The 22,630-nt window shown below is 33.4% G+C and overlaps 1 protein-coding gene across 1 annotated transcript; it reads left to right on the top strand.

Annotated features, from left to right (window-relative positions):
• Positions 1–205: 205 nt before the first annotated feature.
• LOC106078710 (uncharacterized) lies at positions 206–22,271 on the top strand. Its single transcript, XM_056011501.1, has 5 exons — positions 206–365; positions 5,785–5,928; positions 6,557–6,745; positions 8,798–8,830; positions 21,506–22,271. The coding sequence occupies exons 1-5, from the start codon at positions 251–253 to the stop codon at positions 21,649–21,651; spliced, it is 627 nt and encodes a 208-aa protein (XP_055867476.1). The 5' UTR covers positions 206–250; the 3' UTR covers positions 21,652–22,271.
• Positions 22,272–22,630: the final 359 nt, after the last annotated feature.

The following is a 22,630-nucleotide window of genomic DNA, read 5'->3' as shown; positions in this document are numbered from 1 at the left end:
CTCATTCTGATTATGTCCACAGTTTATTCTGATTATGTCCACAGCTCATTCTGATTATATCCACAGTTCATTCTGATTATATCCTCAGTTCATTCTGATTATGTCCACAGTTGATTCCGATTATGTCCACGGTTCATTCTGATCATGTCCACAGTTCACTCTGATTATATCCACAGTTCATTCTGATTATATCCACAGCAAGCTTTATAGGTGTGAGATTTCCAAGGGCGGATCCACGGGTACACTCAGCATGTCAATCTTTGCCTTCGTTCCCGGCATGCTTTTGCTCGTCTGCAATACTTACATGTACTGGAACCATAATGCACAGGTTCCGCACTCAATGGCCACCAGATGGACAAACATAAGTAAGCGTCACCATCCCGTCTTTCACCACCATTAGTTGTAGTCCACAGCTTTAGTTGGTGCTCTGCATCGGTAGATCGAATATTGGTTCATCTTGTAGACCAGTGTTTCTCAAAGTTGGGTACGGGTACCCCCCAGGGGTACGGGAAGACTTTGGATGAGGTACCTGTTGCACCTCATTAACTACGCTGATTAAAAAAAAACAACAATTTATAATGTTCCTACTTCTCGTAGGTGCAATGGGGGGGGGGGGGTACTCAGGGATATAACAAATTATACAAGGTACACCTTTAGTCAAACGCTTGGGAAACACTGTTGTAGAAGATAAGATAAGCCAAAATAAGATAATATTTATTGGTCCTATCAAATGGAAATTCTGTTTGACTACAGTTGAGGACCGGAGGCGAGGTGGTTGAGCGGTAAAGCGCTTGAGTTCAGGGTTCAAATCCTGGTGAAGACTGGGATTTTTAATTTCGGGATCGTATGGCGCCTCTGAGTTCACCCAGATCTAATTAGCACCTGACATTAGTTGGGGAGAGGTAAAGGCGGTTGGTCGTTGTGCTGGTCATATGACACCCGCGTAGACCGTAAGTCACAGAATCAGATGGCCTTTTTACCATCTGCCATATAGACCACAAGGTCTGAAAGGGGAACATTACTTTTTTACAATTCACCACCTCAGCGTAAATACTGTAGCAATAACATTATAGATGCAAATACGAACAACATTCACACACGAAACACATACACACTCACAACCAGCGCTTCATGAATTCGACTGCTGTGTTCTTCTTGATGACGACAGATGACCTTGTAACACCCTGACCGAAAGCGGGATAAAGGAGTTTTAAAATTTTTCCAGTTTTAGTCCTAATGGAAAGGAGACGACCACTTCGTTAAGATCTGATGTAACAGGGGTTTAATGGGTACACGTTGTCTTTTAGAATCGTGTTTGGAAAGGCATCTTTCATGAAATGTTCTTCAAGAGATGGTAGCATGAAACGAATGCTTGGGCATTAGTAATGATCAGGAAGATGTCGCCAACACAGCAGCGCCCCTTCCCTTACCTGCGCGACAAATATCCGGCTCAGTAGCGTCGCAGGATCTGCCAGTGCATGGCTCTGTGTGATGCGAGCTGCCTGAGAGTCACCAGTTCGCTATTTTCCTCAGGGCTGTCTCTCGAAACTTTTCCAGAGTAAGAGTACAGCCGCAAGGCAGCGGAGGTTTGCCTTCTTCTTGGGTGTTCAGCTAAGACTAATGAGCCCCTCACGCCCGAAACTAATTGGTTGAGGCGCCAATAGCTCGCTTTTGAGCCCTTCTCCTGTCGGAGGTAACAGTTCCGCCGGGCTCTATTTCTGAAAAGCACATAAAGGCCATGAGTTGGACTGTTTTTTCAGAGTCTATGTGAGACGCATACCATTGGAAGCATTTTATTGGTAATGGTGCAGTACTCAGTTAAGTAATCAGAATAGTGCACAGTGTAATGAGCAGTAGAGTACACAGTACAAAGATACTAGTAATGTCCAATAACAGCCTGCGATCAGGGCCGGTTCTACAGATTGCGGGGCCCTATGCGGAATGGATTGCGCGGGGCCCTGTCTGGGTGGGAATAAGGATAATAAGTGAAAGTTAAAGATTTTATATTAGAAAATAAATTCGTCTTTGCATTTTATTTATACTTTACTAAGTACAAAATCACGGTAAAATTAACTTTACGAGTCATCTACAGCAGATGGTAGTTTTTCAATGAAAACCGATAAACATTCAGATCTGCCTTTTAGATTTACTATCGACTAGCAAAATATCGCTTTTGATCTTTTTTAAGAGGTCGAGATAGATTTAGATTTTTATTTATGATTATTAAAGTAAATTAATTGAAAGTGATAGTGAAAGTGAGGGGCCCACTGCAGCCGCATAGATTGCAGTGGCCTAAGGCCGGCCCTGCCTGCGATTATGAGAAAACCGAGCTTTCCAAACCTTAGTTGAAGTGTTCGAGGATCTATTTAGACTTGACCACTGGCCGAAAGAGGTTACGCATCACTGCCATATATTTTTAACGTATCATAAGTGTTGTTTCATGACATCTCGTGGACGCATCAAATTGTTACTTTGAAGCGTTTCAATAATTATGACTTTTTTTTTTATAACATTAAAACCATGACTTTATTCTATAAGCGTAAAATCATGACTTTATCCTATCTAAACATAAAACTATGACTTAACTCTATAAGCATAAAAACCATGACTTTATTCTATAAGCGTAAAATCATGACTTTATCCTATCTAAACATAAAACTATGACTTAACTCTATAAGCATAAAAACCATGACTTTATTCTATAAGCGTAAAATCATGACTTTATCCTATCTAAACATAAAACTATGACTTAACTCTATAAGCATAAAAACCATGACTTTATTCTATAAGCGTAAAATAATGACTTTATCCTATCTAAACATAAAACTATGACTTAACTCTATAAGCATAAAAACCATGACTTTATTCTATAAGCGTAAAATCAAGACTTTATCCTATCTAAACATAAAACTATGACTTAACTCTATAAGCATAAAAACCATGACTTTATTCAATAAGCGTAAAATCATGACTTTATCCTATCTAAACATAAAACTATGACTTAACTCTATAAGCATAAAAACCATGACTTTTTTCAATAAGCGTAAAATCATGACTTTATCCTATCTAAACATAAAACTATGACTTAACTCTATAAGCATAAAAACCATGACTTTATTCTATAAGCGTAAAATCATGACTTTATCCTATCTAAACATAAAACTATGACTTAACTCTATAAGCATAAAAACCATGACTTTATTCTATAAGCGTAAAATCATGACTTTATCCTATCTAAACATAAAACTATGACTTAACTCTATAAGCATAAAAACCATGACTTTATTCTATAAGCGTAAAATCAAGACTTTATCCTATCTAAACATAAAACTATGACTTAACTCTATAAGCATAAAAACCATGACTTTATTCAATAAGCGTAAAATCATGACTTTATCCTATCTAAACATAAAACTATGACTTAACTCTATAAGCATAAAAACCATGACTTTTTTCAATAAGCGTAAAATCATGACTTTATCCTATCTAAACATAAAACTATGACTTAACTCTATAAGCATAAAAACCATGACTTTATTCTATAAGCGTAAAATCATGACTTTATCCTATCTAAACATAAAACTATGACTTAACTCTATAAGCATAAAAACCATGACTTTATTCTATAAGCGTAAAATCATGACTTTATCCTATCTAAACATAAAACTATGACTTAACTGTATAAGCATAAAAACCATGACTTTATTCTATAAGCGTAAAATCAAGACTTTATCCTATCTAAACATAAAACTATGACTTAACTCTATAAGCATAAAAACCATGACTTTATTCAATAAGCGTAAAATCATGACTTTATCCTATCTAAACATAAAACTATGACTTAACTCTATAAGCATAAAAACCATGACTTTATTCTATAAGCGTAAAATCATGACTTTATCCTATCTAAACATAAAACTATGACTTAACTCTATAAGCATAAAAACCATGACTTTATTCAATAAGCGTAAAATCATGACTTTATCCTATCTAAACATAAAACTATGACTTAACTCTATAAGCATAAAAACCATGACTTTATTCAATAAGCGTAAAATCATGACTTTATCCTATCTAAACATAAAACTATGACTTAACTCTATAAGCATAAAAACCATGACTTTTTTCAATAAGCGTAAAATCATGACTTTATCCTATCTAAACATAAAACTATGACTTAACTCTATAAGCATAAAAACCATGACTTTATTCTATAAGCGTAAAATCATGACTTTATCCTATCTAAACATAAAACTATGACTTAACTCTATAAGCATAAAAACCATGACTTTATTCTATAAGCGTAAAATCATGACTTTATCCTATCTAAACATAAAACTATGACTTAACTCTATAAGCATAAAAACCATGACTTTATTCTATAAGCGTAAAATCATGACTTTATCCTATCTAAACATAAAACTATGACTTAACTCTATAAGCATAAAAACCATGACTTTATTCTATAAGCGTAAAATCATGACTTTATCCTATCTAAACATAAAACTATGACTTAACTCTATAAGCATAAAAACCATGACTTTATTCTATAAGCGTAAAATCAAGACTTTATCCTATCTAAACATAAAACTATGACTTAACTCTATAAGCATAAAAACCATGACTTTATTCAATAAGCGTAAAATCATGACTTTATCCTATCTAAACATAAAACTATGACTTAACTCTATAAGCATAAAAACCATGACTTTTTTCAATAAGCGTAAAATCATGACTTTATCCTATCTAAACATAAAACTATGACTTAACTCTATAAGCATAAAAACCATGACTTTATTCTATAAGCGTAAAATCATGACTTTATCCTATCTAAACATAAAACTATGACTTAACTCTATAAGCATAAAAACCATGACTTTATTCTATAAGCGTAAAATCATGACTTTATCCTATCTAAACATAAAACTATGACTTAACTCTATAAGCATAAAAACCATGACTTTATTCTATAAGCGTAAAACCATGACTTTATCCTATCTAAACATAAAACTATGACTTAACTCTATAAGCATAAAAACCATGACTTTATTCAATAAGCGTAAAATCATGACTTTATCCTATCTAAACATAAAACTATGACTTAACTCTATAAGCATAAAAACCATGACTTTTTTCAATAAGCGTAAAATCATGACTTTATCCTATCTAAACATAAAACTATGACTTAACTCTATAAGCATAAAAACCATGACTTTATTCTATAAGCGTAAAATCATGACTTTATCCTATCTAAACATAAAACTATGACTTAACTCTATAAGCATAAAAACCATGACTTTATTCAATAAGCGTAAAATCATGACTTTATCCTATCTAAACATAAAACTATGACTTAACTCTATAAGCATAAAAACCATGACTTTTTTCAATAAGCGTAAAATCATGACTTTATCCTATCTAAACATAAAACTATGACTTAACTCTATAAGCATAAAAACCATGACTTTATTCTATAAGCGTAAAATCATGACTTTATCCTATCTAAACATAAAACTATGACTTAACTCTATAAGCATAAAAACCATGACTTTATTCTATAAGCGTAAAATCATGACTTTATCCTATCTAAACATAAAACTATGACTTAACTCTATAAGCATAAAAACCATGACTTTATTCTATAAGCATAGAAACATAAACCATGACCTTATTTATTATAAGCATAATAGCATGACTTTATTCTATAAACATAAAATCATGACTTTATGACTATTTTCTATAAATATAGTCTAGCTTTGTAAGACTATTTTATCTCACTCCTAGAGGTCAGAAATCAGTTGTTTCGAATGGTCGTCTTGAGTAACATGCTGTTTCTGGCCACCAACATCCCCCTGGCATTGTTCTACAGCGCTTTCTCGGTCATCTTTGATTTGACTTCAGCAGTCAACTTGGCAAGAGCGAAATTAGGTCAGATTACACTTGCTTAAACTAGGCCAGATTTACAATTAAACTAAGCCAGAATAACAATTATGTAAACTAAGTCAGATTTGCCTTTGTTTTAATTAGCTTAGATTTAAATTTCTTTAAACTAGGTCAGATTTAAATTTCTTTAAACTAGGTCAGATTTAAATTTCTTTAAACTAGGTCAGATTTAATTTTGTTTTCGGGGCTGTCTAAATAGTTAACTGCATCATTTTTTTTTTTTATAATCAAAGTTATTGATGTCACATGACCAGAAAACAGGGAGTGCGTTTCAACCCTGACCACATGTTGAAAAGTTGTAAAAATTTTAATTAAACTTTTTAGTTAGTAACTAAATTTTTTTTTATTTAACTACGATTTTAACTAAACTTTTTTTGTCTAGTTAAACAATGGCCTTAACTAATTTTTTTTTTTAGTTAAACTAAACATTTTTAACTATTTAGTTAACTTTTGCCCATCACTAGTAACATCTGGTTCAGATTTATCTTTTAAAGAATATATGCATTTCATAATTGATTTTAAAAAGTTTTATTTATAGAAGAGAGTTGTGATTTTACAAACAATTGTAATAGATTTACTTCTGGGTCTTCTCAAAATGTTGTTTCTTTTACAGGTTTGGGCATTTCGGCCATGCTGTTTTACATAGGTCAAAGTATGAATGTTGTTTTGTACTGTGTCTATGGCAGCATATTTCGCCGCGAGCTGAAGAGAATAGTCAGACCGTACTGTCCCGACCTTTGTCAGGAGATCGTGGCACAGGAGGAGATAAGCAACGCCTCTGACATGTCATCAAAACAAAAAGGTCTGTCTGTCTGTTGTCTATCTATCTATCTATCTATCTATCTATCTATCTATCTATCTATCTATCTATCTATCTGTCTGTCTATCTATCTATCTATCTATCTATCTATCTATCTATCTATCTATCTATCTATCTATCTTTCTTTTTTTCATTCTTTCTTTCATTCATTCTTTCTTTCTTTTTTTTCTTTTTTCTTTCTTTCTTTCGTTCTTTCTTTCTTTCTTTTTTTCTTTCTTTCTTTTTTCTTTCTTTCTTTCTTTCATTCTTTCTTTCTTTCTTTCTTTTTTCTTTCTTTTTTCTTTCTTTTTTTTCTTTCTTTTTTTTCTTTTTTCTTTTTTTCTTTTTTCCTTTTTTTCTTTTTTCTTTCTTTCTTTCTTTCTTTCTTTTTTCTTTCTTTTTTTTCTTTCTTTCTTTCTTTCTTTCTTTTTTCTTTCTTTTTTTTCTTTCTTTCTTTCTTTCTTTCTTTTTTTTTCTTTCTTTCTTTCTTTCTTTCTTTCTTTCTTTCTTTCTTTTTTCTTTTTTTTCTTTTTTCCTTTCTTTCTTTCTTTTTTCTTTCTTTCTTTCTTTCTTTCTTTCTTTCTTTTTTCTTTTTTTCTTTTTTCCTTTCTTTCTTTCTTTTTTTTTTTTTCTTTTTTTCTTTTTTCCTTTCTTTCTTTCTTTTTTCTTTCTTTCTTTCTTTCTTTTTTCTTTCTTTCTTTCTTTCTTTTTTCTTTCTTTTTTTTCTTTCTTTCTTTCTTTCTTTCTTTCTTTTTTCTTTCTTTCTTTTTTCTTTCTTTCTTTCTTTCTTTCTTCTTTTTTCTTTTTTCCTTTCTTTCTTTCTTTTTTCTTTCTTTCTTTCTTTCTTTCTTTCTTTCTTTTTCTTTCTTTCTTTTTTCCTTTCTTTCTTTCTTTCTTTTTGTCTTTCTTTCTTTTTTTCATTTTTTCTTTTTTTCTTTCTTTTTTTCTTTCTTTCTTTTTTTCTTTCTTTCTTTCTTTTGTCTTTCTTTCTTTTTTTCATTCTTTCTTTCTTTTTTTTTCTTTCTTCCTTTTTTTCTTTCTTTCTTTCTTCCTTTTTTTCTTTCTTACTTTTTTTCTTTCCTTCTTTCTTTCTTTCTTTCTTCCTTTTTCTTTCTTTCTTTCTCTCTTTCTTTCTTTCTTTCTTCCTTTTTCTTTCTTTCTTTCTCTCTTTCTTTCTTTCTTTCTTTCTTTCTTTCTTTCTCTCTTTCTTTCTTTCTTTCTTTCTTTCTAGCTTTCATTGTTTGTTTGTTTCTTTCTTTCTTTCTAGCTAACTAGATTTGTATCGAGATTACATGCATATTTGGTTAATAAATATTAGTTAACTATTCCTCTTTAATTGCCCTCACGAAAGTAATGTTTGGTCATAATTTTTAGTACCAGGTACGTTGTTTTTTCCACATCCGAACTTTTATTCATCCTGTTAAGGCAGCGGGATTCGAACTTCAGACTTCTGGGGGCAATACGAACTCCCAACACACTGGTCACAGGCATCACGACAAAGTGTAATCTAACTTTGATTTCAACATATACTAATTAGATTGTCTTTGTTGTTAATTATATATTCAATGGTCTCTAATCATCTGGGGGCGCGGTGGTTGAGTGGTTAAGCGCTTGGCTAATGAACCTGGGGTCCTGGGTTTGAATCTCGGTGAAGACTGTAATTTTGAATTTCGGGATTCTTAGAGCTCAACTGGGTACCTGACTTTAGTTAGGGAAATTATAGGCAGTTGGTCGTTGTTCTGGCCACGTGGCACCCTGCTCATTAAACTCTTGGCATCCGATCGTGGGGTTTTGGGTTCGAATCTCGGCGAAGACTGGGATTTTGAATATCGGGATTTTTAGGGCTCCCCTACTCCCCAACTCTAATGGATACATGGCTTTAGTTGGGGAAACTAGATGCAGTTGGTCGTTGTGCTGGCCACATGACACCCTGCTCGTTAACTGTTGGCCAAAGATACAGAAGACTTTAACATCATGTGACATCTAGATAGCAAAGTCTTAAAGGGTAACTCTGCTTTTACATTACTAATCATCTGCCTCGCTATTTGTCCACAGAGGATTTTATTGCAGAAGTGGACAAAGAAATAGGTAAAATATTTTAAATAACATATTGCTGTGGATAGGGGCTGTGTTGGCTTATAAATAAGCTTTCACAGAACTCTTAAATAAAACATTGAAATTCCAATTCTAAACAAAATACGCTTGTCTTTAATTAGCAGATAATTGCAGCTTTCAATCTTAGGGTTACAACTTATTGAAAACACGTGATCAAGTCTCTCATATATATGGTGTAGTGGCAAAGTGGTAAAGCGCTTGGCTTCCAAACCAAAAGGTGTCGGGTTTGAATCTCTGTGGCGACTTGGATTTTGAATTCGGGATTTTTTTTTTTTAGGGCGCCCCCGAGTTCAACCAACTCTAATAAGAACCTGACGTTAATTGGGGAAAGTAAAGAAAGTTGATCGTTGTTATGACCACGTGACACACGTGACACTCGTTAAGCGTCGGCCGAATACACAGATGACCTTTACATCATCTGCCCTATAAGTCGCAAGATCTGAAAGGGGATATTTTACTTCTTTAAATATTGGTAGTTATATTTATAAGTACTTTTCATAATTCCTTTAGTCACCTAGATATATCTGGGTTTTATTGGTTTTATTGTGCTGGGTGGAGTTACGATGTATCTGGGTATATTGGTTTTAATAGTGCTAGGTGGGGTTACGATATATCTGGGTTTATTGGTTTTATAGTGTTTGGTGGAGTTAACTATATATATGGATTTATTGGTTTTATAGTGTCTGGTGGAATTAACTATATATCTGGGTTTATTGGTTGTATTGTCCTAGGTGAAGTTACGATATATCTGGGTTTATTGGTTTTATAGTGTTTGGTGGAGTTACGATATATCTGGGTTTATTGGTTTTATAGTGTTTAGTGGAATTACGATATATCTGGGTTTATTGGTTTTATTGTCCTAGGTGGAGTTACGATATATCTGGGTTTATTGGTTTTATAGTGTTTAGTGGAATTACGATATATCTGGGTTTATTGGTTTTATTGTCCTAGGTGGAGTTACGATATATCTGGGTTTATTGGTTTTATAGTGTTTAGTGGAATTACGATATATCTGGGTTTATTGGTTTTATTGTCCTAGGTGAAGTTACGATATATCTGGGTTTATTGGTTTTATTGTCCTAGGTGGAGTTACGATATATCTGGGTTTATTGGTTTTATTGTCCTAGGTGGAGTTACGATATATCTGGGTTTATTGGTTTTATTGTCCTAGGTGGAGTTACGATATATCTGGGTTTATTGGTTTTATAGTGTTTGGTGGAGTTACGATATATCTGGGTTTATTGGTTTTATAGTGTTTGGTGGAGTTACGATATATCTGGGTTTATTGGTTTTATAGTGTTTGGTGGAGTTACGATATATCTGGGTTTATTGGTTTTATAGTGTTTAGTGGAATTACGATATATCTGGGTTTATTGGTTTTATTGTCCTAGGTGGAGTTACGATATATCTGGGTTTATTGGTTTTATTGTCCTAGGTGGAGTTACGATATATCTGGGTTTATTGGTTTTATTGTCCTAGGTGAAGTTACGATATATCTGGGTTTATTGGTTTTATAGTGTTTGGTGGAGTTACGATATATCTGGGTTTATTGGTTTTATAGTGTTTAGTGGAATTACGATATATCTGGGTTTATTGGTTTTATAGTGTTTGGTGGAATTAAGATATATCTGGGTTTATTGGTTTTATAGTGTTTAGTGGAATTACGATATATCTGGGTTTATTGGTTTTATAGTGTTTAGTGGAATTACGATATATCTGGGTTTATTGGTTTTATAGTGTTTAGTGGAATTACGATATATCTGGGTTTATTGGTTTTATTGTCCTAGGTGGAATTACGATATATCTGGGTTTATTGGTTTTATTGTCCTAGGTGGAGTTACGATATATCTGGGTTTATTGGTTTTATTGTCCTAGGTGGAGTTACGATATATCTGGGTTTATTGGTTTTATAGTGTTTGGTGGAGTTACGATATATCTGGGTTTATTGGTTTTATAGTGTTTAGTGGAATTACGATATATCTGGGTTTATTGTTTGTATTGTCCTAGGTGAAGTTACGATATATCTGGGTTTATTGGTTTTATAGTGTTTGGTGGAGTTACGATATATCTGGGTTTATTGGTTTTATAGTGTTTAGTGGAATTACGATATATCTAGGTTTATTGGTTTTATTGTCCTAGGTGGAGTTACGATATATCTGGGTTTATTGGTTTTATAGTGTTAAGTGGAATTACGATATATCTGGGTTTATTGGTTTTATTGTCCTAGGTGAAGTTACGATATATCTGGGTTTATTGGTTTTATAGTGTTTGGTGGAATTACGATATATCTGGGTTTATTGGTTTTATAGTGTTTAGTGGAATTACGATATATCTGGGTTTATTGGTTTTATTGTCCTAGGTGGAGTTACGATATATCTGGGTTTATTGGTTTTATAGTGTTTAGTGGAATTACGATATATCTGGGTTTATTGGTTGTATTGTCCTAGGTGAAGTTACGATATATCTGGGTTTATTGGTTTTATAGTGTTTGGTGGAGTTACGATATATCTGGGTTTATTGGTTTTATAGTGTTTAGTGGAATTACGATATATCTGGGTTTATTGGTTTTATTGTCCTAGGTGGAGTTACGATATATCTGGGTTTATTGGTTTTATAGTGTTTAGTGGAATTACGATATATCTGGGTTTATTGGTTTTATTGTCCTAGGTGGAGTTACGATATATCTGGGTTTATTGGTTTTATAGTGTTTAGTGGAATTACGATATATCTGGGTTTATTGGTTTTATTGTCCTAGGTGAAGTTACGATATATCTGGGTTTATTGGTTTTATTGTCCTAGGTGGAGTTACGATATATCTGGGTTTATTGGTTTTATTGTCCTAGGTGGAGTTACGATATATCTGGGTTTATTAGTTTTATTGTCCTAGGTGGAGTTACGATATATCTGGGTTTATTGGTTTTATAGTGTTTGGTGGAGTTACGATATATCTGGGTTTATTAGTTTTATATTGTTTGGTGGAGTTACGATATATCTGGGTTTATTGGTTTTATAGTGTTTGGTGGAGTTACGATATATCTGGGTTTATTGGTTTTATAGTGTTTAGTGGAATTACGATATATCTGGGTTTATTGGTTTTATTGTCCTAGGTGGAGTTACGATATATCTGGGTTTATTGGTTTTATTGTCCTAGGTGGAGTTACGATATATCTGGGTTTAATGGTTTTATAGTGTTTGGTGGAATTACGATATATCTGGGTTTATTGGTTTTATTGTCCTAGGTGGAGTTACGATATATCTGGGTTTATTGGTTTTATAGTGTTTGGTGGAATTACGATATATCTGGGTTTATTGGTTTTATTGTCCTAGGTGGAGTTACGATATATCTGGGTTTATTGGTTTTATAGTGTTTGGTGGAGTTACGATATATCTGGGTTTATTGGTTTTATAGTGTTTAGTGGAATTACGATATATCTGGGTTTATTGGTTTTATAGTGTTTGGTGGAATTAAGATATATCTGGGTTTATTGGTTTTATAGTGTTTAGTGGAATTACGATATATCTGGGTTTATTGGTTTTATAGTGTTTAGTGGAATTACGATATATCTGGGTTTATTGGTTTTATAGTGTTTAGTGGAATTACGATATATCTGGGTTTATTGGTTTTATTGTCCTAGGTGGAATTACGATATATCTGGGTTTATTGGTTTTATTGTCCTAGGTGGAGTTACGATATATCTGGGTTTATTGGTTTTATTGTCCTAGGTGGAGTTACGATATATCTGGGTTTATTGGTTTTATAGTGTTTGGTGGAGTTACGATATATCTGGGTTTATTGGTTTTATAGTGTTTAGTGGAATTACGATATATCTGGGTTTATTGGTTGTATTGTCCTAGGTGAAGTTACGATATATCTGGGTTTATTGGTTTTATTGTCCTAGGTGAAGTTACGATATATCTGGGTTTATTGGTTTTATAGTGTTTGGTGGAATTACGATATATCTGGGTTTATTGGTTTTATAGTGTTTAGTGGAATTACGATATATCTGGGTTTATTGGTTTTATTGTCCTAGGTGGAGTTACGATATATCTGGGTTTATTGGTTTTATAGTGTTTAGTGGAATTACGATATATCTGGGTTTATTGGTTGTATTGTCCTAGGTGAAGTTACGATATATCTGGGTTTATTGGTTTTATAGTGTTTGGTGGAGTTACGATATATCTGGGTTTATTGGTTTTATAGTGTTTGGTGGAATAACGATATATCTGGGTTTATTGGTTTTATTGTCCTAGGTGGAGTTACGATATATCTGGGTTTATTGGTTTTATAGTGTTTGGTGGAATTACGATATATCTGGGTTTATTGGTTTTATTGTCCTAGGTGGAGTTACGATATATCTGGGTTTATTGGTTTTATAGTGTTTAGTGGAATTACGATATATCTGGGTTTATTGGTTTTATTGTCCTAGGTGAAGTTACGATATATCTGGGTTTATTGGTTTTATTGTCCTAGGTGGAGATACGATATATCTGGGTTTATTGGTTTTATTGTCCTAGGTGGAGTTACGATATATCTGGGTTTATTGGTTTTATTGTCCTAGGTGGAGTTACGATATATCTGGGTTTATTGGTTTTATTGTCCTAGGTGGAGTTAAGATATATCTGGGTTTATTGGTTTTATAGTGTTTGGTGGAGTTACGATATATCTGGGTTTATTGGTTTTATAGTGTTTGGTGGAGTTACGATATATCTGGGTTTATTGGTTTAATAGTGTTTAGTGGAATTACGATATATCTGGGTTTATTGGTTTTATTGTCCTAGGTGGAGTTACGATATATCTGGGTTTATTGGTTTTATAGTGTTTGGTGGAATTACGATATATCTGGGTTTATTGGTTTTATTGTCCTAGGTGGAGTTACGATATATCTGGGTTTATTGGTTTTATAGTGTTTGGTGGAATTACGATATATCTGGGTTTATTGGTTTTATAGTGTTTAGTGGAATTACGATATATCTGGGTTTATTGGTTTTATAGTGTTTAGTGGAATTACGATATATCTGGGTTTATTGGTTTTATTGTCCTAGGTGGAATTACGATATATCTGGGTTTATTGGTTTTATTGTCCTAGGTGGAGTTACGATATATCTGGGTTTATTGGTTTTATTGTCCTAGGTGGAGTTACGATATATCTGGGTTTATTGGTTTTATAGTGTTTGGTGGAGTTACGATATATCTGGGTTTATTGGTTTTATAGTGTTTAGTGGAATTACGATATATCTGGGTTTATTGGTTGTATCGTCCTAGGTGAAGTTACGATATATCTGGGTTTATTGGTTTTATAGTGTTTGGTGGAGTTACGATATATCTGGGTTTATTGGTTTTATAGTGTTTAGTGGAATTACGATATATCTGGGTTTATTGGTTTTATTGTCCTAGGTGGAGTTACGATATATCTGGGTTTATTGGTTTTATAGTGTTTAGTGGAATTACGATATATCTGGGTTTATTGGTTTTATTGTCCTAGGTGAAGTTACGATATATCTGGGTTTATTGGTTTTATAGTGTTTGGTGGAATTACGATATATCTGGGTTTATTGGTTTTATAGTGTTTAGTGGAATTACGATATATCTGGGTTTATTGGTTTTATTGTCCTAGGTGGAGTTACGATATATCTGGGTTTATTGGTTTTATAGTGTTTAGTGGAATTACGATATATCTGGGTTTATTGGTTTTATAGTGTTTGGTGGAGTTACGATATATCTGGGTTTATTGGTTTTATAGTGTTTAGTGGAATTACGATATATCTGGGTTTATTGGTTGTATTGTCCTAGGTGAAGTTACGATATATCTGGGTTTATTGGTTTTATAGTGTTTGGTGGAGTTACGATATATCTGGGTTTATTGGTTTTATAGTGTTTAGTGGAATTACGATATATCTGGGTTTATTGGTTTTATTGTCCTAGGTGGAGTTACGATATATCTGGGTTTATTGGTTTTATAGTGTTTAGTGGAATTACGATATATCTGGGTTTATTGGTTTTATTGTCCTAGGTGGAGTTACGATATATCTGGGTTTATTGGTTTTATAGTGTTTAGTGGAATTACGATATATCTGGGTTTATTGGTTTTATTGTCCTAGGTGAAGTTACGATATATCTGGGTTTATTGGTTTTATTGTCCTAGGTGGAGTTACGATATATCTGGGTTTATTGGTTTTATTGTCCTAGGTGGAGTTACGATATATCTGGGTTTATTGGTTTTATTGTCCTAGGTGGAGTTACGATATATCTGGGTTTATTGGTTTTATAGTGTTTGGTGGAGTTACGATATATCTGGGTTTATTGGTTTTATAGTGTTTGGTGGAGTTACGATATATCTGGGTTTATTGGTTTTATAGTGTTTGGTGGAGTTACGATATATCTGGGTTTATTGGTTTTATAGTGTTTAGTGGAATTACGATATATCTGGGTTTATTGGTTTTATTGTCCTAGGTGGAGTTACGATATATCTGGGTTTATTGGTTTTATTGTCCTAGGTGGAGTTACGATATATCTGGGTTTATTGGTTTTATAGTGTTTGGTGGAGTTACGATATATCTGGGTTTATTGGTTTTATAGTGTTTAGTGGAATTACGAAATATCTGGGTTTATTGGTTTTATTGTCCTAGGTGGAGTTACGATATATCTGGGTTTATTGGTTTTATAGTGTTTAGTGGAATTACGATATATCTGGGTTTATTGGTTTTATTGTCCTAGGTGAAGTTACGATATATCTGGGTTTATTGGTTTTATTGTCCTAGGTGGAGTTACAATATATCTGGGTTTATTGGTTTTATTGTCCTAGGTGGAGTTACGATATATCTGGGTTTATTAGTTTTATTGTCCTAGGTGGAGTTACGATATATCTGGGTTTATTGGTTTTATAGTGTTTGGTGGAGTTACGATATATCTGGGTTTATTGGTTTTATAGTGTTTGGTGGAGTTACGATATATCTGGGTTTATTGGTTTTATAGTGTTTGGTGGAGTTACGATATATCTGGGTTTATTGGTTTTATAGTGTTTAGTGGAATTACGATATATCTGGGTTTATTGGTTTTATTGTCCTAGGTGGAGTTACGATATATCTGGGTTTATTGGTTTTATTGTCCTAGGTGGAGTTACGATATATCTGGGTTTAATGGTTTTATAGTGTTTGGTGGAATTACGATATATCTGGGTTTATTGGTTTTATTGTCCTAGGTGGAGTTACGATATATCTGGGTTTATTGGTTTTATAGTGTTTGGTGGAATTACGATATATCTGGGTTTATTGGTTTTATTGTCCTAGGTGAAGTTACGATATATCTGGGTTTATTGGTTTTATTGTCCTAGGTGGAGTTACGATATATCTGGGTTTATTGGTTTTATTGTCCTAGGTGGAGTTACGATATATCTGGGTTTATTGGTTTTATTGTCCTAGGTGGAGTTACGATATATCTGGGTTTATTGGTTTTATAGTGTTTGGTGGAGTTACGATATATCTGGGTTTATTGGTTTTATAGTGTTTGGTGGAGTTACGATATATCTGGGTTTATTGGTTTTATAGTGTTTGGTGGAGTTACGATATATCTGGGTTTATTGGTTTTATAGTGTTTGGTGGAATTACGATATATATGGGTTTATTGGTTTTATAGTGTTTAGTGGAATTACGATATATCTGGGTTTATTGGTTTTATAGTGTTTGGTGGAATTACGATATATCTGGGTTTATTGGTTTTATAGTGTTTAGTGGAATTACGATATATCTGGGTTTATTGGTTTTATAGTGTTTAGTGGAATTACGATATATCTGGGTTTATTGGTTTTATAGTGTTTAGTGGAATTACGATATATCTGGGTTTATTGGTTTTATTGTCCTAGGTGGAATTACGATATATCTGGGTTTATTGGTTTTATTGTCCTAGGTGGAGTTACGATATATCTGGGTTTATTGGTTTTATTGTCCTAGGTGGAGTTACGATATATCTGGGTTTATTGGTTTTATAGTGTTTGGTGGAGTTACGATATATCTGGGTTTATTGGTTTTATAGTGTTTAGTGGAATTACGATATATCTGGGTTTATTGGTTGTATTGTCCTAGGTGAAGTTACGATATATCTGGGTTTATTGGTTTTATAGTGTTTGGTGGAGTTACGATATATCTGGGTTTATTGGTTTTATAGTGTTTAGTGGAATTACGATATATCTGGGTTTATTGGTTTTATTGTCCTAGGTGGAGTTACGATATATCTGGGTTTATTGGTTTTATTGTCCTAGGTGAAGTTACGATATATCTGGGTTTATTGGTTTTATAGTGTTTGGTGGAATTACGATATATCTGGGTTTATTGGTTTTATAGTGTTTAGTGGAATTACGATATATCTGGGTTTATTGGTTTTATTGTCCTAGGTGGAGTTACGATATATCTGGGTTTATTGGTTTTATAGTGTTTAGTGGAATTACGATATATCTGGGTTTATTGGTTTTATAGTGTTTGGTGGAGTTACGATATATCTGGGTTTATTGGTTTTATAGTGTTTAGTGGAATTACGATATATCTGGGTTTATTGGTTGTATTGTCCTAGGTAAAGTTACGATATATCTGGGTTTATTGGTTTTATAGTGTTTGGTGGAGTTACGATATATCTGGGTTTATTGGTTTTATAGTGTTTAGTGGAATTACGATATGTCTGGGTTTATTGGTTTTATTGTCCTAGGTGGAGTTACGATATATCTGGGTTTATTGGTTTTATAGTGTTTAGTGGAATTACGATATATCTGGGTTTATTGGTTTTATTGTCCTAGGTGGAGTTACGATATATCTGGGTTTATTGGTTTTATAGTGTTTAGTGGAATTACGATATATCTGGGTTTATTGGTTTTATATTCCTAGGTGAAGTTACGATATATCTGGGTTTATTGGTTTTATTGTCCTAGGTGGAGTTACGATATATCTGGGTTTATTGGTTTTATTGTCCTAGGTGGAGTTACGATATATCTGGGTTTATTGGTTTTATTGTCCTAGTTGGAGTTACGATATATCTGGGTTTATTGGTTTTATAGTGTTTGGTGGAGTTACGATATATCTGGGTTTATTGGTTTTATAGTGTTTGGTGGAGTTACGATATATCTGGGTTTATTGGTTTTATAGTGTTTGGTGGAGTTACGATATATCTGGGTTTATTGGTTTTATAGTGTTTAGTGGAATTACGATATATCTGGGTTTATTGGTTTTATTGTCCTAGGTGGAGTTACGATATATCTGGGTTTATTGGTTTTATTGTCCTAGGTGGAGTTACGATATATCTGGGTTTATTGGTTTTATAGTGTTTGGTGGAATTACGATATATCTGGGTTTATTGGTTTTATTGTCCTAGGTGGAGTTACGATATATCTGGGTTTATTGGTTTTATAGTGTTTGGTGGAATTACGATATATCTGGGTTTATTGGTTTTATTGTCCTAGGTGGAGTTACGATATATCTGGGTTTATTGGTTTTATAGTGTTTAGTGGAATTACGATATATCTGGGTTTATTGGTTTTATTGTCCTAGGTGAAGTTACGATATATCTGGGTTTATTGGTTTTATTGTCCTAGGTGGAGTTACGATATATCTGGGTTTATTGGTTTTATTGTCCTAGGTGGAGTTACGATATATCTGGGTTTATTGGTTTTATTGTCCTAGGTGGAGTTACGATATATCTGGGTTTATTGGTTTTATAGTGTTTGGTGGAGTTACGATATATCTGGGTTTATTGGTTTTATAGTGTTTGGTGGAGTTACGATATATCTGGGTTTATTGGTTTTATAGTGTTTGGTGGAGTTACGATATATCTGGGTTTATTGGTTTTATAGTGTTTGGTGGAGTTACGATATATCTGGGTTTATTGGTTTAATAGTGTTTAGTGGAATTACGATATATCTGGGTTTATTGGTTTTATTGTCCTAGGTGGAGTTACGATATATCTGGGTTTATTGGTTTTATTGTCCTAGGTGGAGTTACGATATATCTGGGTTTATTGGTTTTATAGTGTTTGGTGGAGTTACGATATATCTGGGTTTATTGGTTTTATAGTGTTTAGTGGAATTACGATATATCTGGGTTTATTGGTTTTATAGTGTTTGGTGGAATTACGATATATCTGGGTTTATTGGTTTTATAGTGTTTAGTGGAATTACGATATATCTGGGTTTATTGGTTTTATAGTGTTTAGTGGAATTACGATATATCTGGGTTTATTGGTTTTATTGTCCTAGGTGGAATTACGATATATTTGGGTTTATTGGTTTTATTGTCCTAGGTGGAGTTACGATATATCTGGGTTTATTGGTTTTATTGTCCTAGGTGGAGTTACGATATATCTGGGTTTATTGGTTTTATAGTGTTTGGTGGAGTTACGATATATCTGGGTTTATTGGTTTTATAGTGTTTAGTGGAATTACGATATATCTGGGTTTATTGGTTGTATTGTCCTAGGTGAAGTTACGATATATCTGGGTTTATTGGTTTTATAGTGTTTGGTGGAGTTACGATATATCTGGGTTTATTGGTTTTATAGTGTTTAGTGGAATTACGATATATCTGGGTTTATTGGTTTTATTGTCCTAGGTGGAGTTACGATATATCTGGGTTTATTGGTTTTATAGTGTTTAGTGGAATTACGATATATCTGGGTTTATTGGTTTTATTGTCCTAGGTGAAGTTACGATATATCTGGGTTTATTGGTTTTATAGTGTTTGGTGGAATTACGATATATCTGGGTTTATTGGTTTTATAGTGTTTAGTGGAATTACGATATATCTGGGTTTATTGGTTTTATTGTCCTAGGTGGAGTTACGATATATCTGGGTTTATTGGTTTTATAGTGTTTGGTGGAGTTACGATATATCTGGGTTTATTGGTTTTATAGTGTTTAGTGGAATTACGATATATCTGGGTTTATTGGTTGTATTGTCCTAGGTGAAGTTACGATATATCTGGGTTTATTGGTTTTATAGTGTTTGGTGGAGTTACGATATATCTGGGTTTATTGGTTTTATAGTGTTTAGTGGAATTACGATATATCTGGGTTTATTGGTTTTATTGTCCTAGGTGGAGTTACGATATATCTGGGTTTATTGGTTTTATAGTGTTTAGTGGAATTACGATATATCTGGGTTTATTGGTTTTATTGTCCTAGGTGGAGTTACGATATATCTGGGTTTATTGGTTTTATAGTGTTTAGTGGAATTACGATATATCTGGGTTTATTGGTTTTATTGTCCTAGGTGAAGTTACGATATATCTGGGTTTATTGGTTTTATTGTCCTAGGTGGAGTTACGATATATCTGGGTTTATTGGTTTTATTGTCCTAGGTGGAGTTACGATATATCTGGGTTTATTGGTTTTATTGTCCTAGGTGGAGTTACGATATATCTGGGTTTATTGGTTTTATAGTGTTTGGTGGAGTTACGATATATCTGGGTTTATTGGTTTTATAGTGTTTGGTGGAGTTACGATATATCTGGGTTTATTGGTTTTATAGGGTTTGGTGGAGTTACGATATATCTGGGTTTATTGGTTTTATAGTGTTTAGTGGAATTACGATATATCTGGGTTTATTGGTTTTATTGTCCTAGGTGGAGTTACGATATATCTGGGTTTATTGGTTTTATTGTCCTAGGTGGAGTTACGATATATCTGGGTTTATTGGTTTTATAGTGTTTGGTGGAGTTACGATATATCTGGGTTTATTGGTTTTATAGTGTTTAGTGGAATTACGATATATCTGGGTTTATTGGTTTTATAGTGTTTGGTGGAATTACGATATATCTGGGTTTATTGGTTTTATAGTGTTTAGTGGAATTACGATATATCTGGGTTTATTGGTTTTATAGTGTTTAGTGGAATTACGATATATCTGGGTTTATTGGTTTTATAGTGTTTAGTGGAATTACGATATATCTGGGTTTATTGGTTTTATTGTCCTAGGTGGAATTACGATATATCTGGGTTTATTGGTTTTATTGTCCTAGGTGGAGTTACGATATATCTGGGTTTATTGGTTTTATTGTCCTAGGTGGAGTTACGATATATCTGGGTTTATTGGTTTTATTGTCCTAGGTGGAGTTACGATATATCTGGGTTTATTGGTTTTATAGTGTTTAGTGGAATTACGATATATCTGGGTTTATTGGTTTTATAGTGTTTGGTGGAGTTACAATATATGTGGGTTTATTGGTTTTATAGTGTTTAGTGGAATTACGATATATCTGGGTTTATTGGTTGTATTGTCCTAGGTGAAGTTACGATATATCTGGGTTTATTGGTTTTATAGTGTTTGGTGGAGTTACGATATATCTGGGTTTATTGGTTTTATTGTCCTAGGTGAAGTTACGATATATCTGGGTTTATTGGTTTTATTGTCCTAGGTGGAGTTACGATATATCTGGGTTTATTGGTTTTATAGTGTTTAGTGGAATTACGATATATCTGGGTTTATTGGTTTTATTGTCCTAGGTGAAGTTACGATATATCTGGGTTTATTGGTTTTATAGTGTTTGGTGGAGTTACGATATATCTGGGTTTATTGGTTTTATAGTGTTTAGTGGAATTACGATATATCTGGGTTTATTGGTTTTATTGTCCTAGGTGGAGTTACGATATGATTCTTTACAAATCTTTTCAGAAATGTCGGAGATTGATGCAGACGACGACCTTGACGAGACTTTTCGAGACTTCCATTCGACCAATGAGCCTCCGGAGTCCTTCCGCTCAATAACTCGGTTCTCAGTGTCAATGATCGGATCTACCTACGCCGAACCCATAGGCTAACTAGCGAGTAAACCAAGGGAAACATGGCCTAGATCGAAGCACTGGATGAATTTAACCAGTAAACCAAGGGAAACATGGCCTAGATCGAAGCACTGGATGAATTTAACCAGTAAACCAAGGGAAACATGGCCTAGATCGAAGCACTGGATGAATTTAACCAGTAAACAAAGGAAAACATGGCCTAGATCGAAGCACTGGATGAATTTAACCAGTAAACAAAGGAAAACATGGCCTGGATCGAAGCACTGGATGAATTTAACCAGTAAACAAAGGAAAACATGAACTAGATCGAAGCACTGGATGAATTTAACCAGTAAACAAAGGGAAACATGAACTGGATCGAAGCACTGGATGAATTTAACCAGTAAACAAAGGAAAACATGAACTAGTTCGAAGCACTGGATGAATTAAACCAGTAAACCAAGGAAAACATGAACTAGATCGAAGCACTGGATGAATTTAACCAGTAAACAAAGGAAAACATGAACTGGATCGAAGCACTGGATGAATTTAACCAGTAAACAAAGGAAAACATGAACTAGTTCGAAGCACTGGATGAATTAAACCAGTAAACCAAGGAAAACATGAACTAGATCGAAGCACTGGATGAATTTAACCAGTAAACAAAGGAAAACATGAACTAGATCGAAGCACTGGATGAATTTAACCAGTAAACAAAGGGAAACATGAACTTGATCGAAGCACTGGATGAATTTAACCAGTAAACAAAGGAAAACATGAACTAGTTCGAAGCACTGGATGAATTAAACCAGTAAACAAAGGAAAACATGAACTAGATCGAAGCACTGGATGAATTTAACCAGTAAACAAAGGGAAACATGAACTGGATCGAAGCACTGGATGAATTTAACCAGTAAACAAAGGAAAACATGAACTAGTTCGAAGCACTGGATGAATTAAACCAGTAAACAAAGGAAAACATGAACTAGATCGAAGCACTGGATGAATTTAACAAGTA

The sequence above is a fragment of the Biomphalaria glabrata genome, chromosome 14 (assembly GCF_947242115.1).
Source record: "Biomphalaria glabrata chromosome 14, xgBioGlab47.1, whole genome shotgun sequence".
In the NCBI taxonomy this organism is placed as follows: domain Eukaryota; kingdom Metazoa; phylum Mollusca; class Gastropoda; family Planorbidae; genus Biomphalaria; species Biomphalaria glabrata.
Note: the sequence above shows the minus strand (reverse complement) of the source record. Positions and strands in the feature narration are given on the sequence as shown.

Coding starts and splice junctions, on each gene's coding strand:
- LOC106078710 (XM_056011501.1), top strand. CDS start 251: ATGTCAATCTTTGCCTTCGTTCCCGGCATGCTTTTGCTCGTCTGCAAT. Junction 6,746..8,797: donor CATGTCATCAAAACAAAAAG/GTCTGTCTGTCT, acceptor ATTTGTCCACAG/AGGATTTTATTGCAGAAGTG. Junction 8,831..21,505: donor AGAAGTGGACAAAGAAATAG/GTAAAATATTTT, acceptor AAATCTTTTCAG/AAATGTCGGAGATTGATGCA.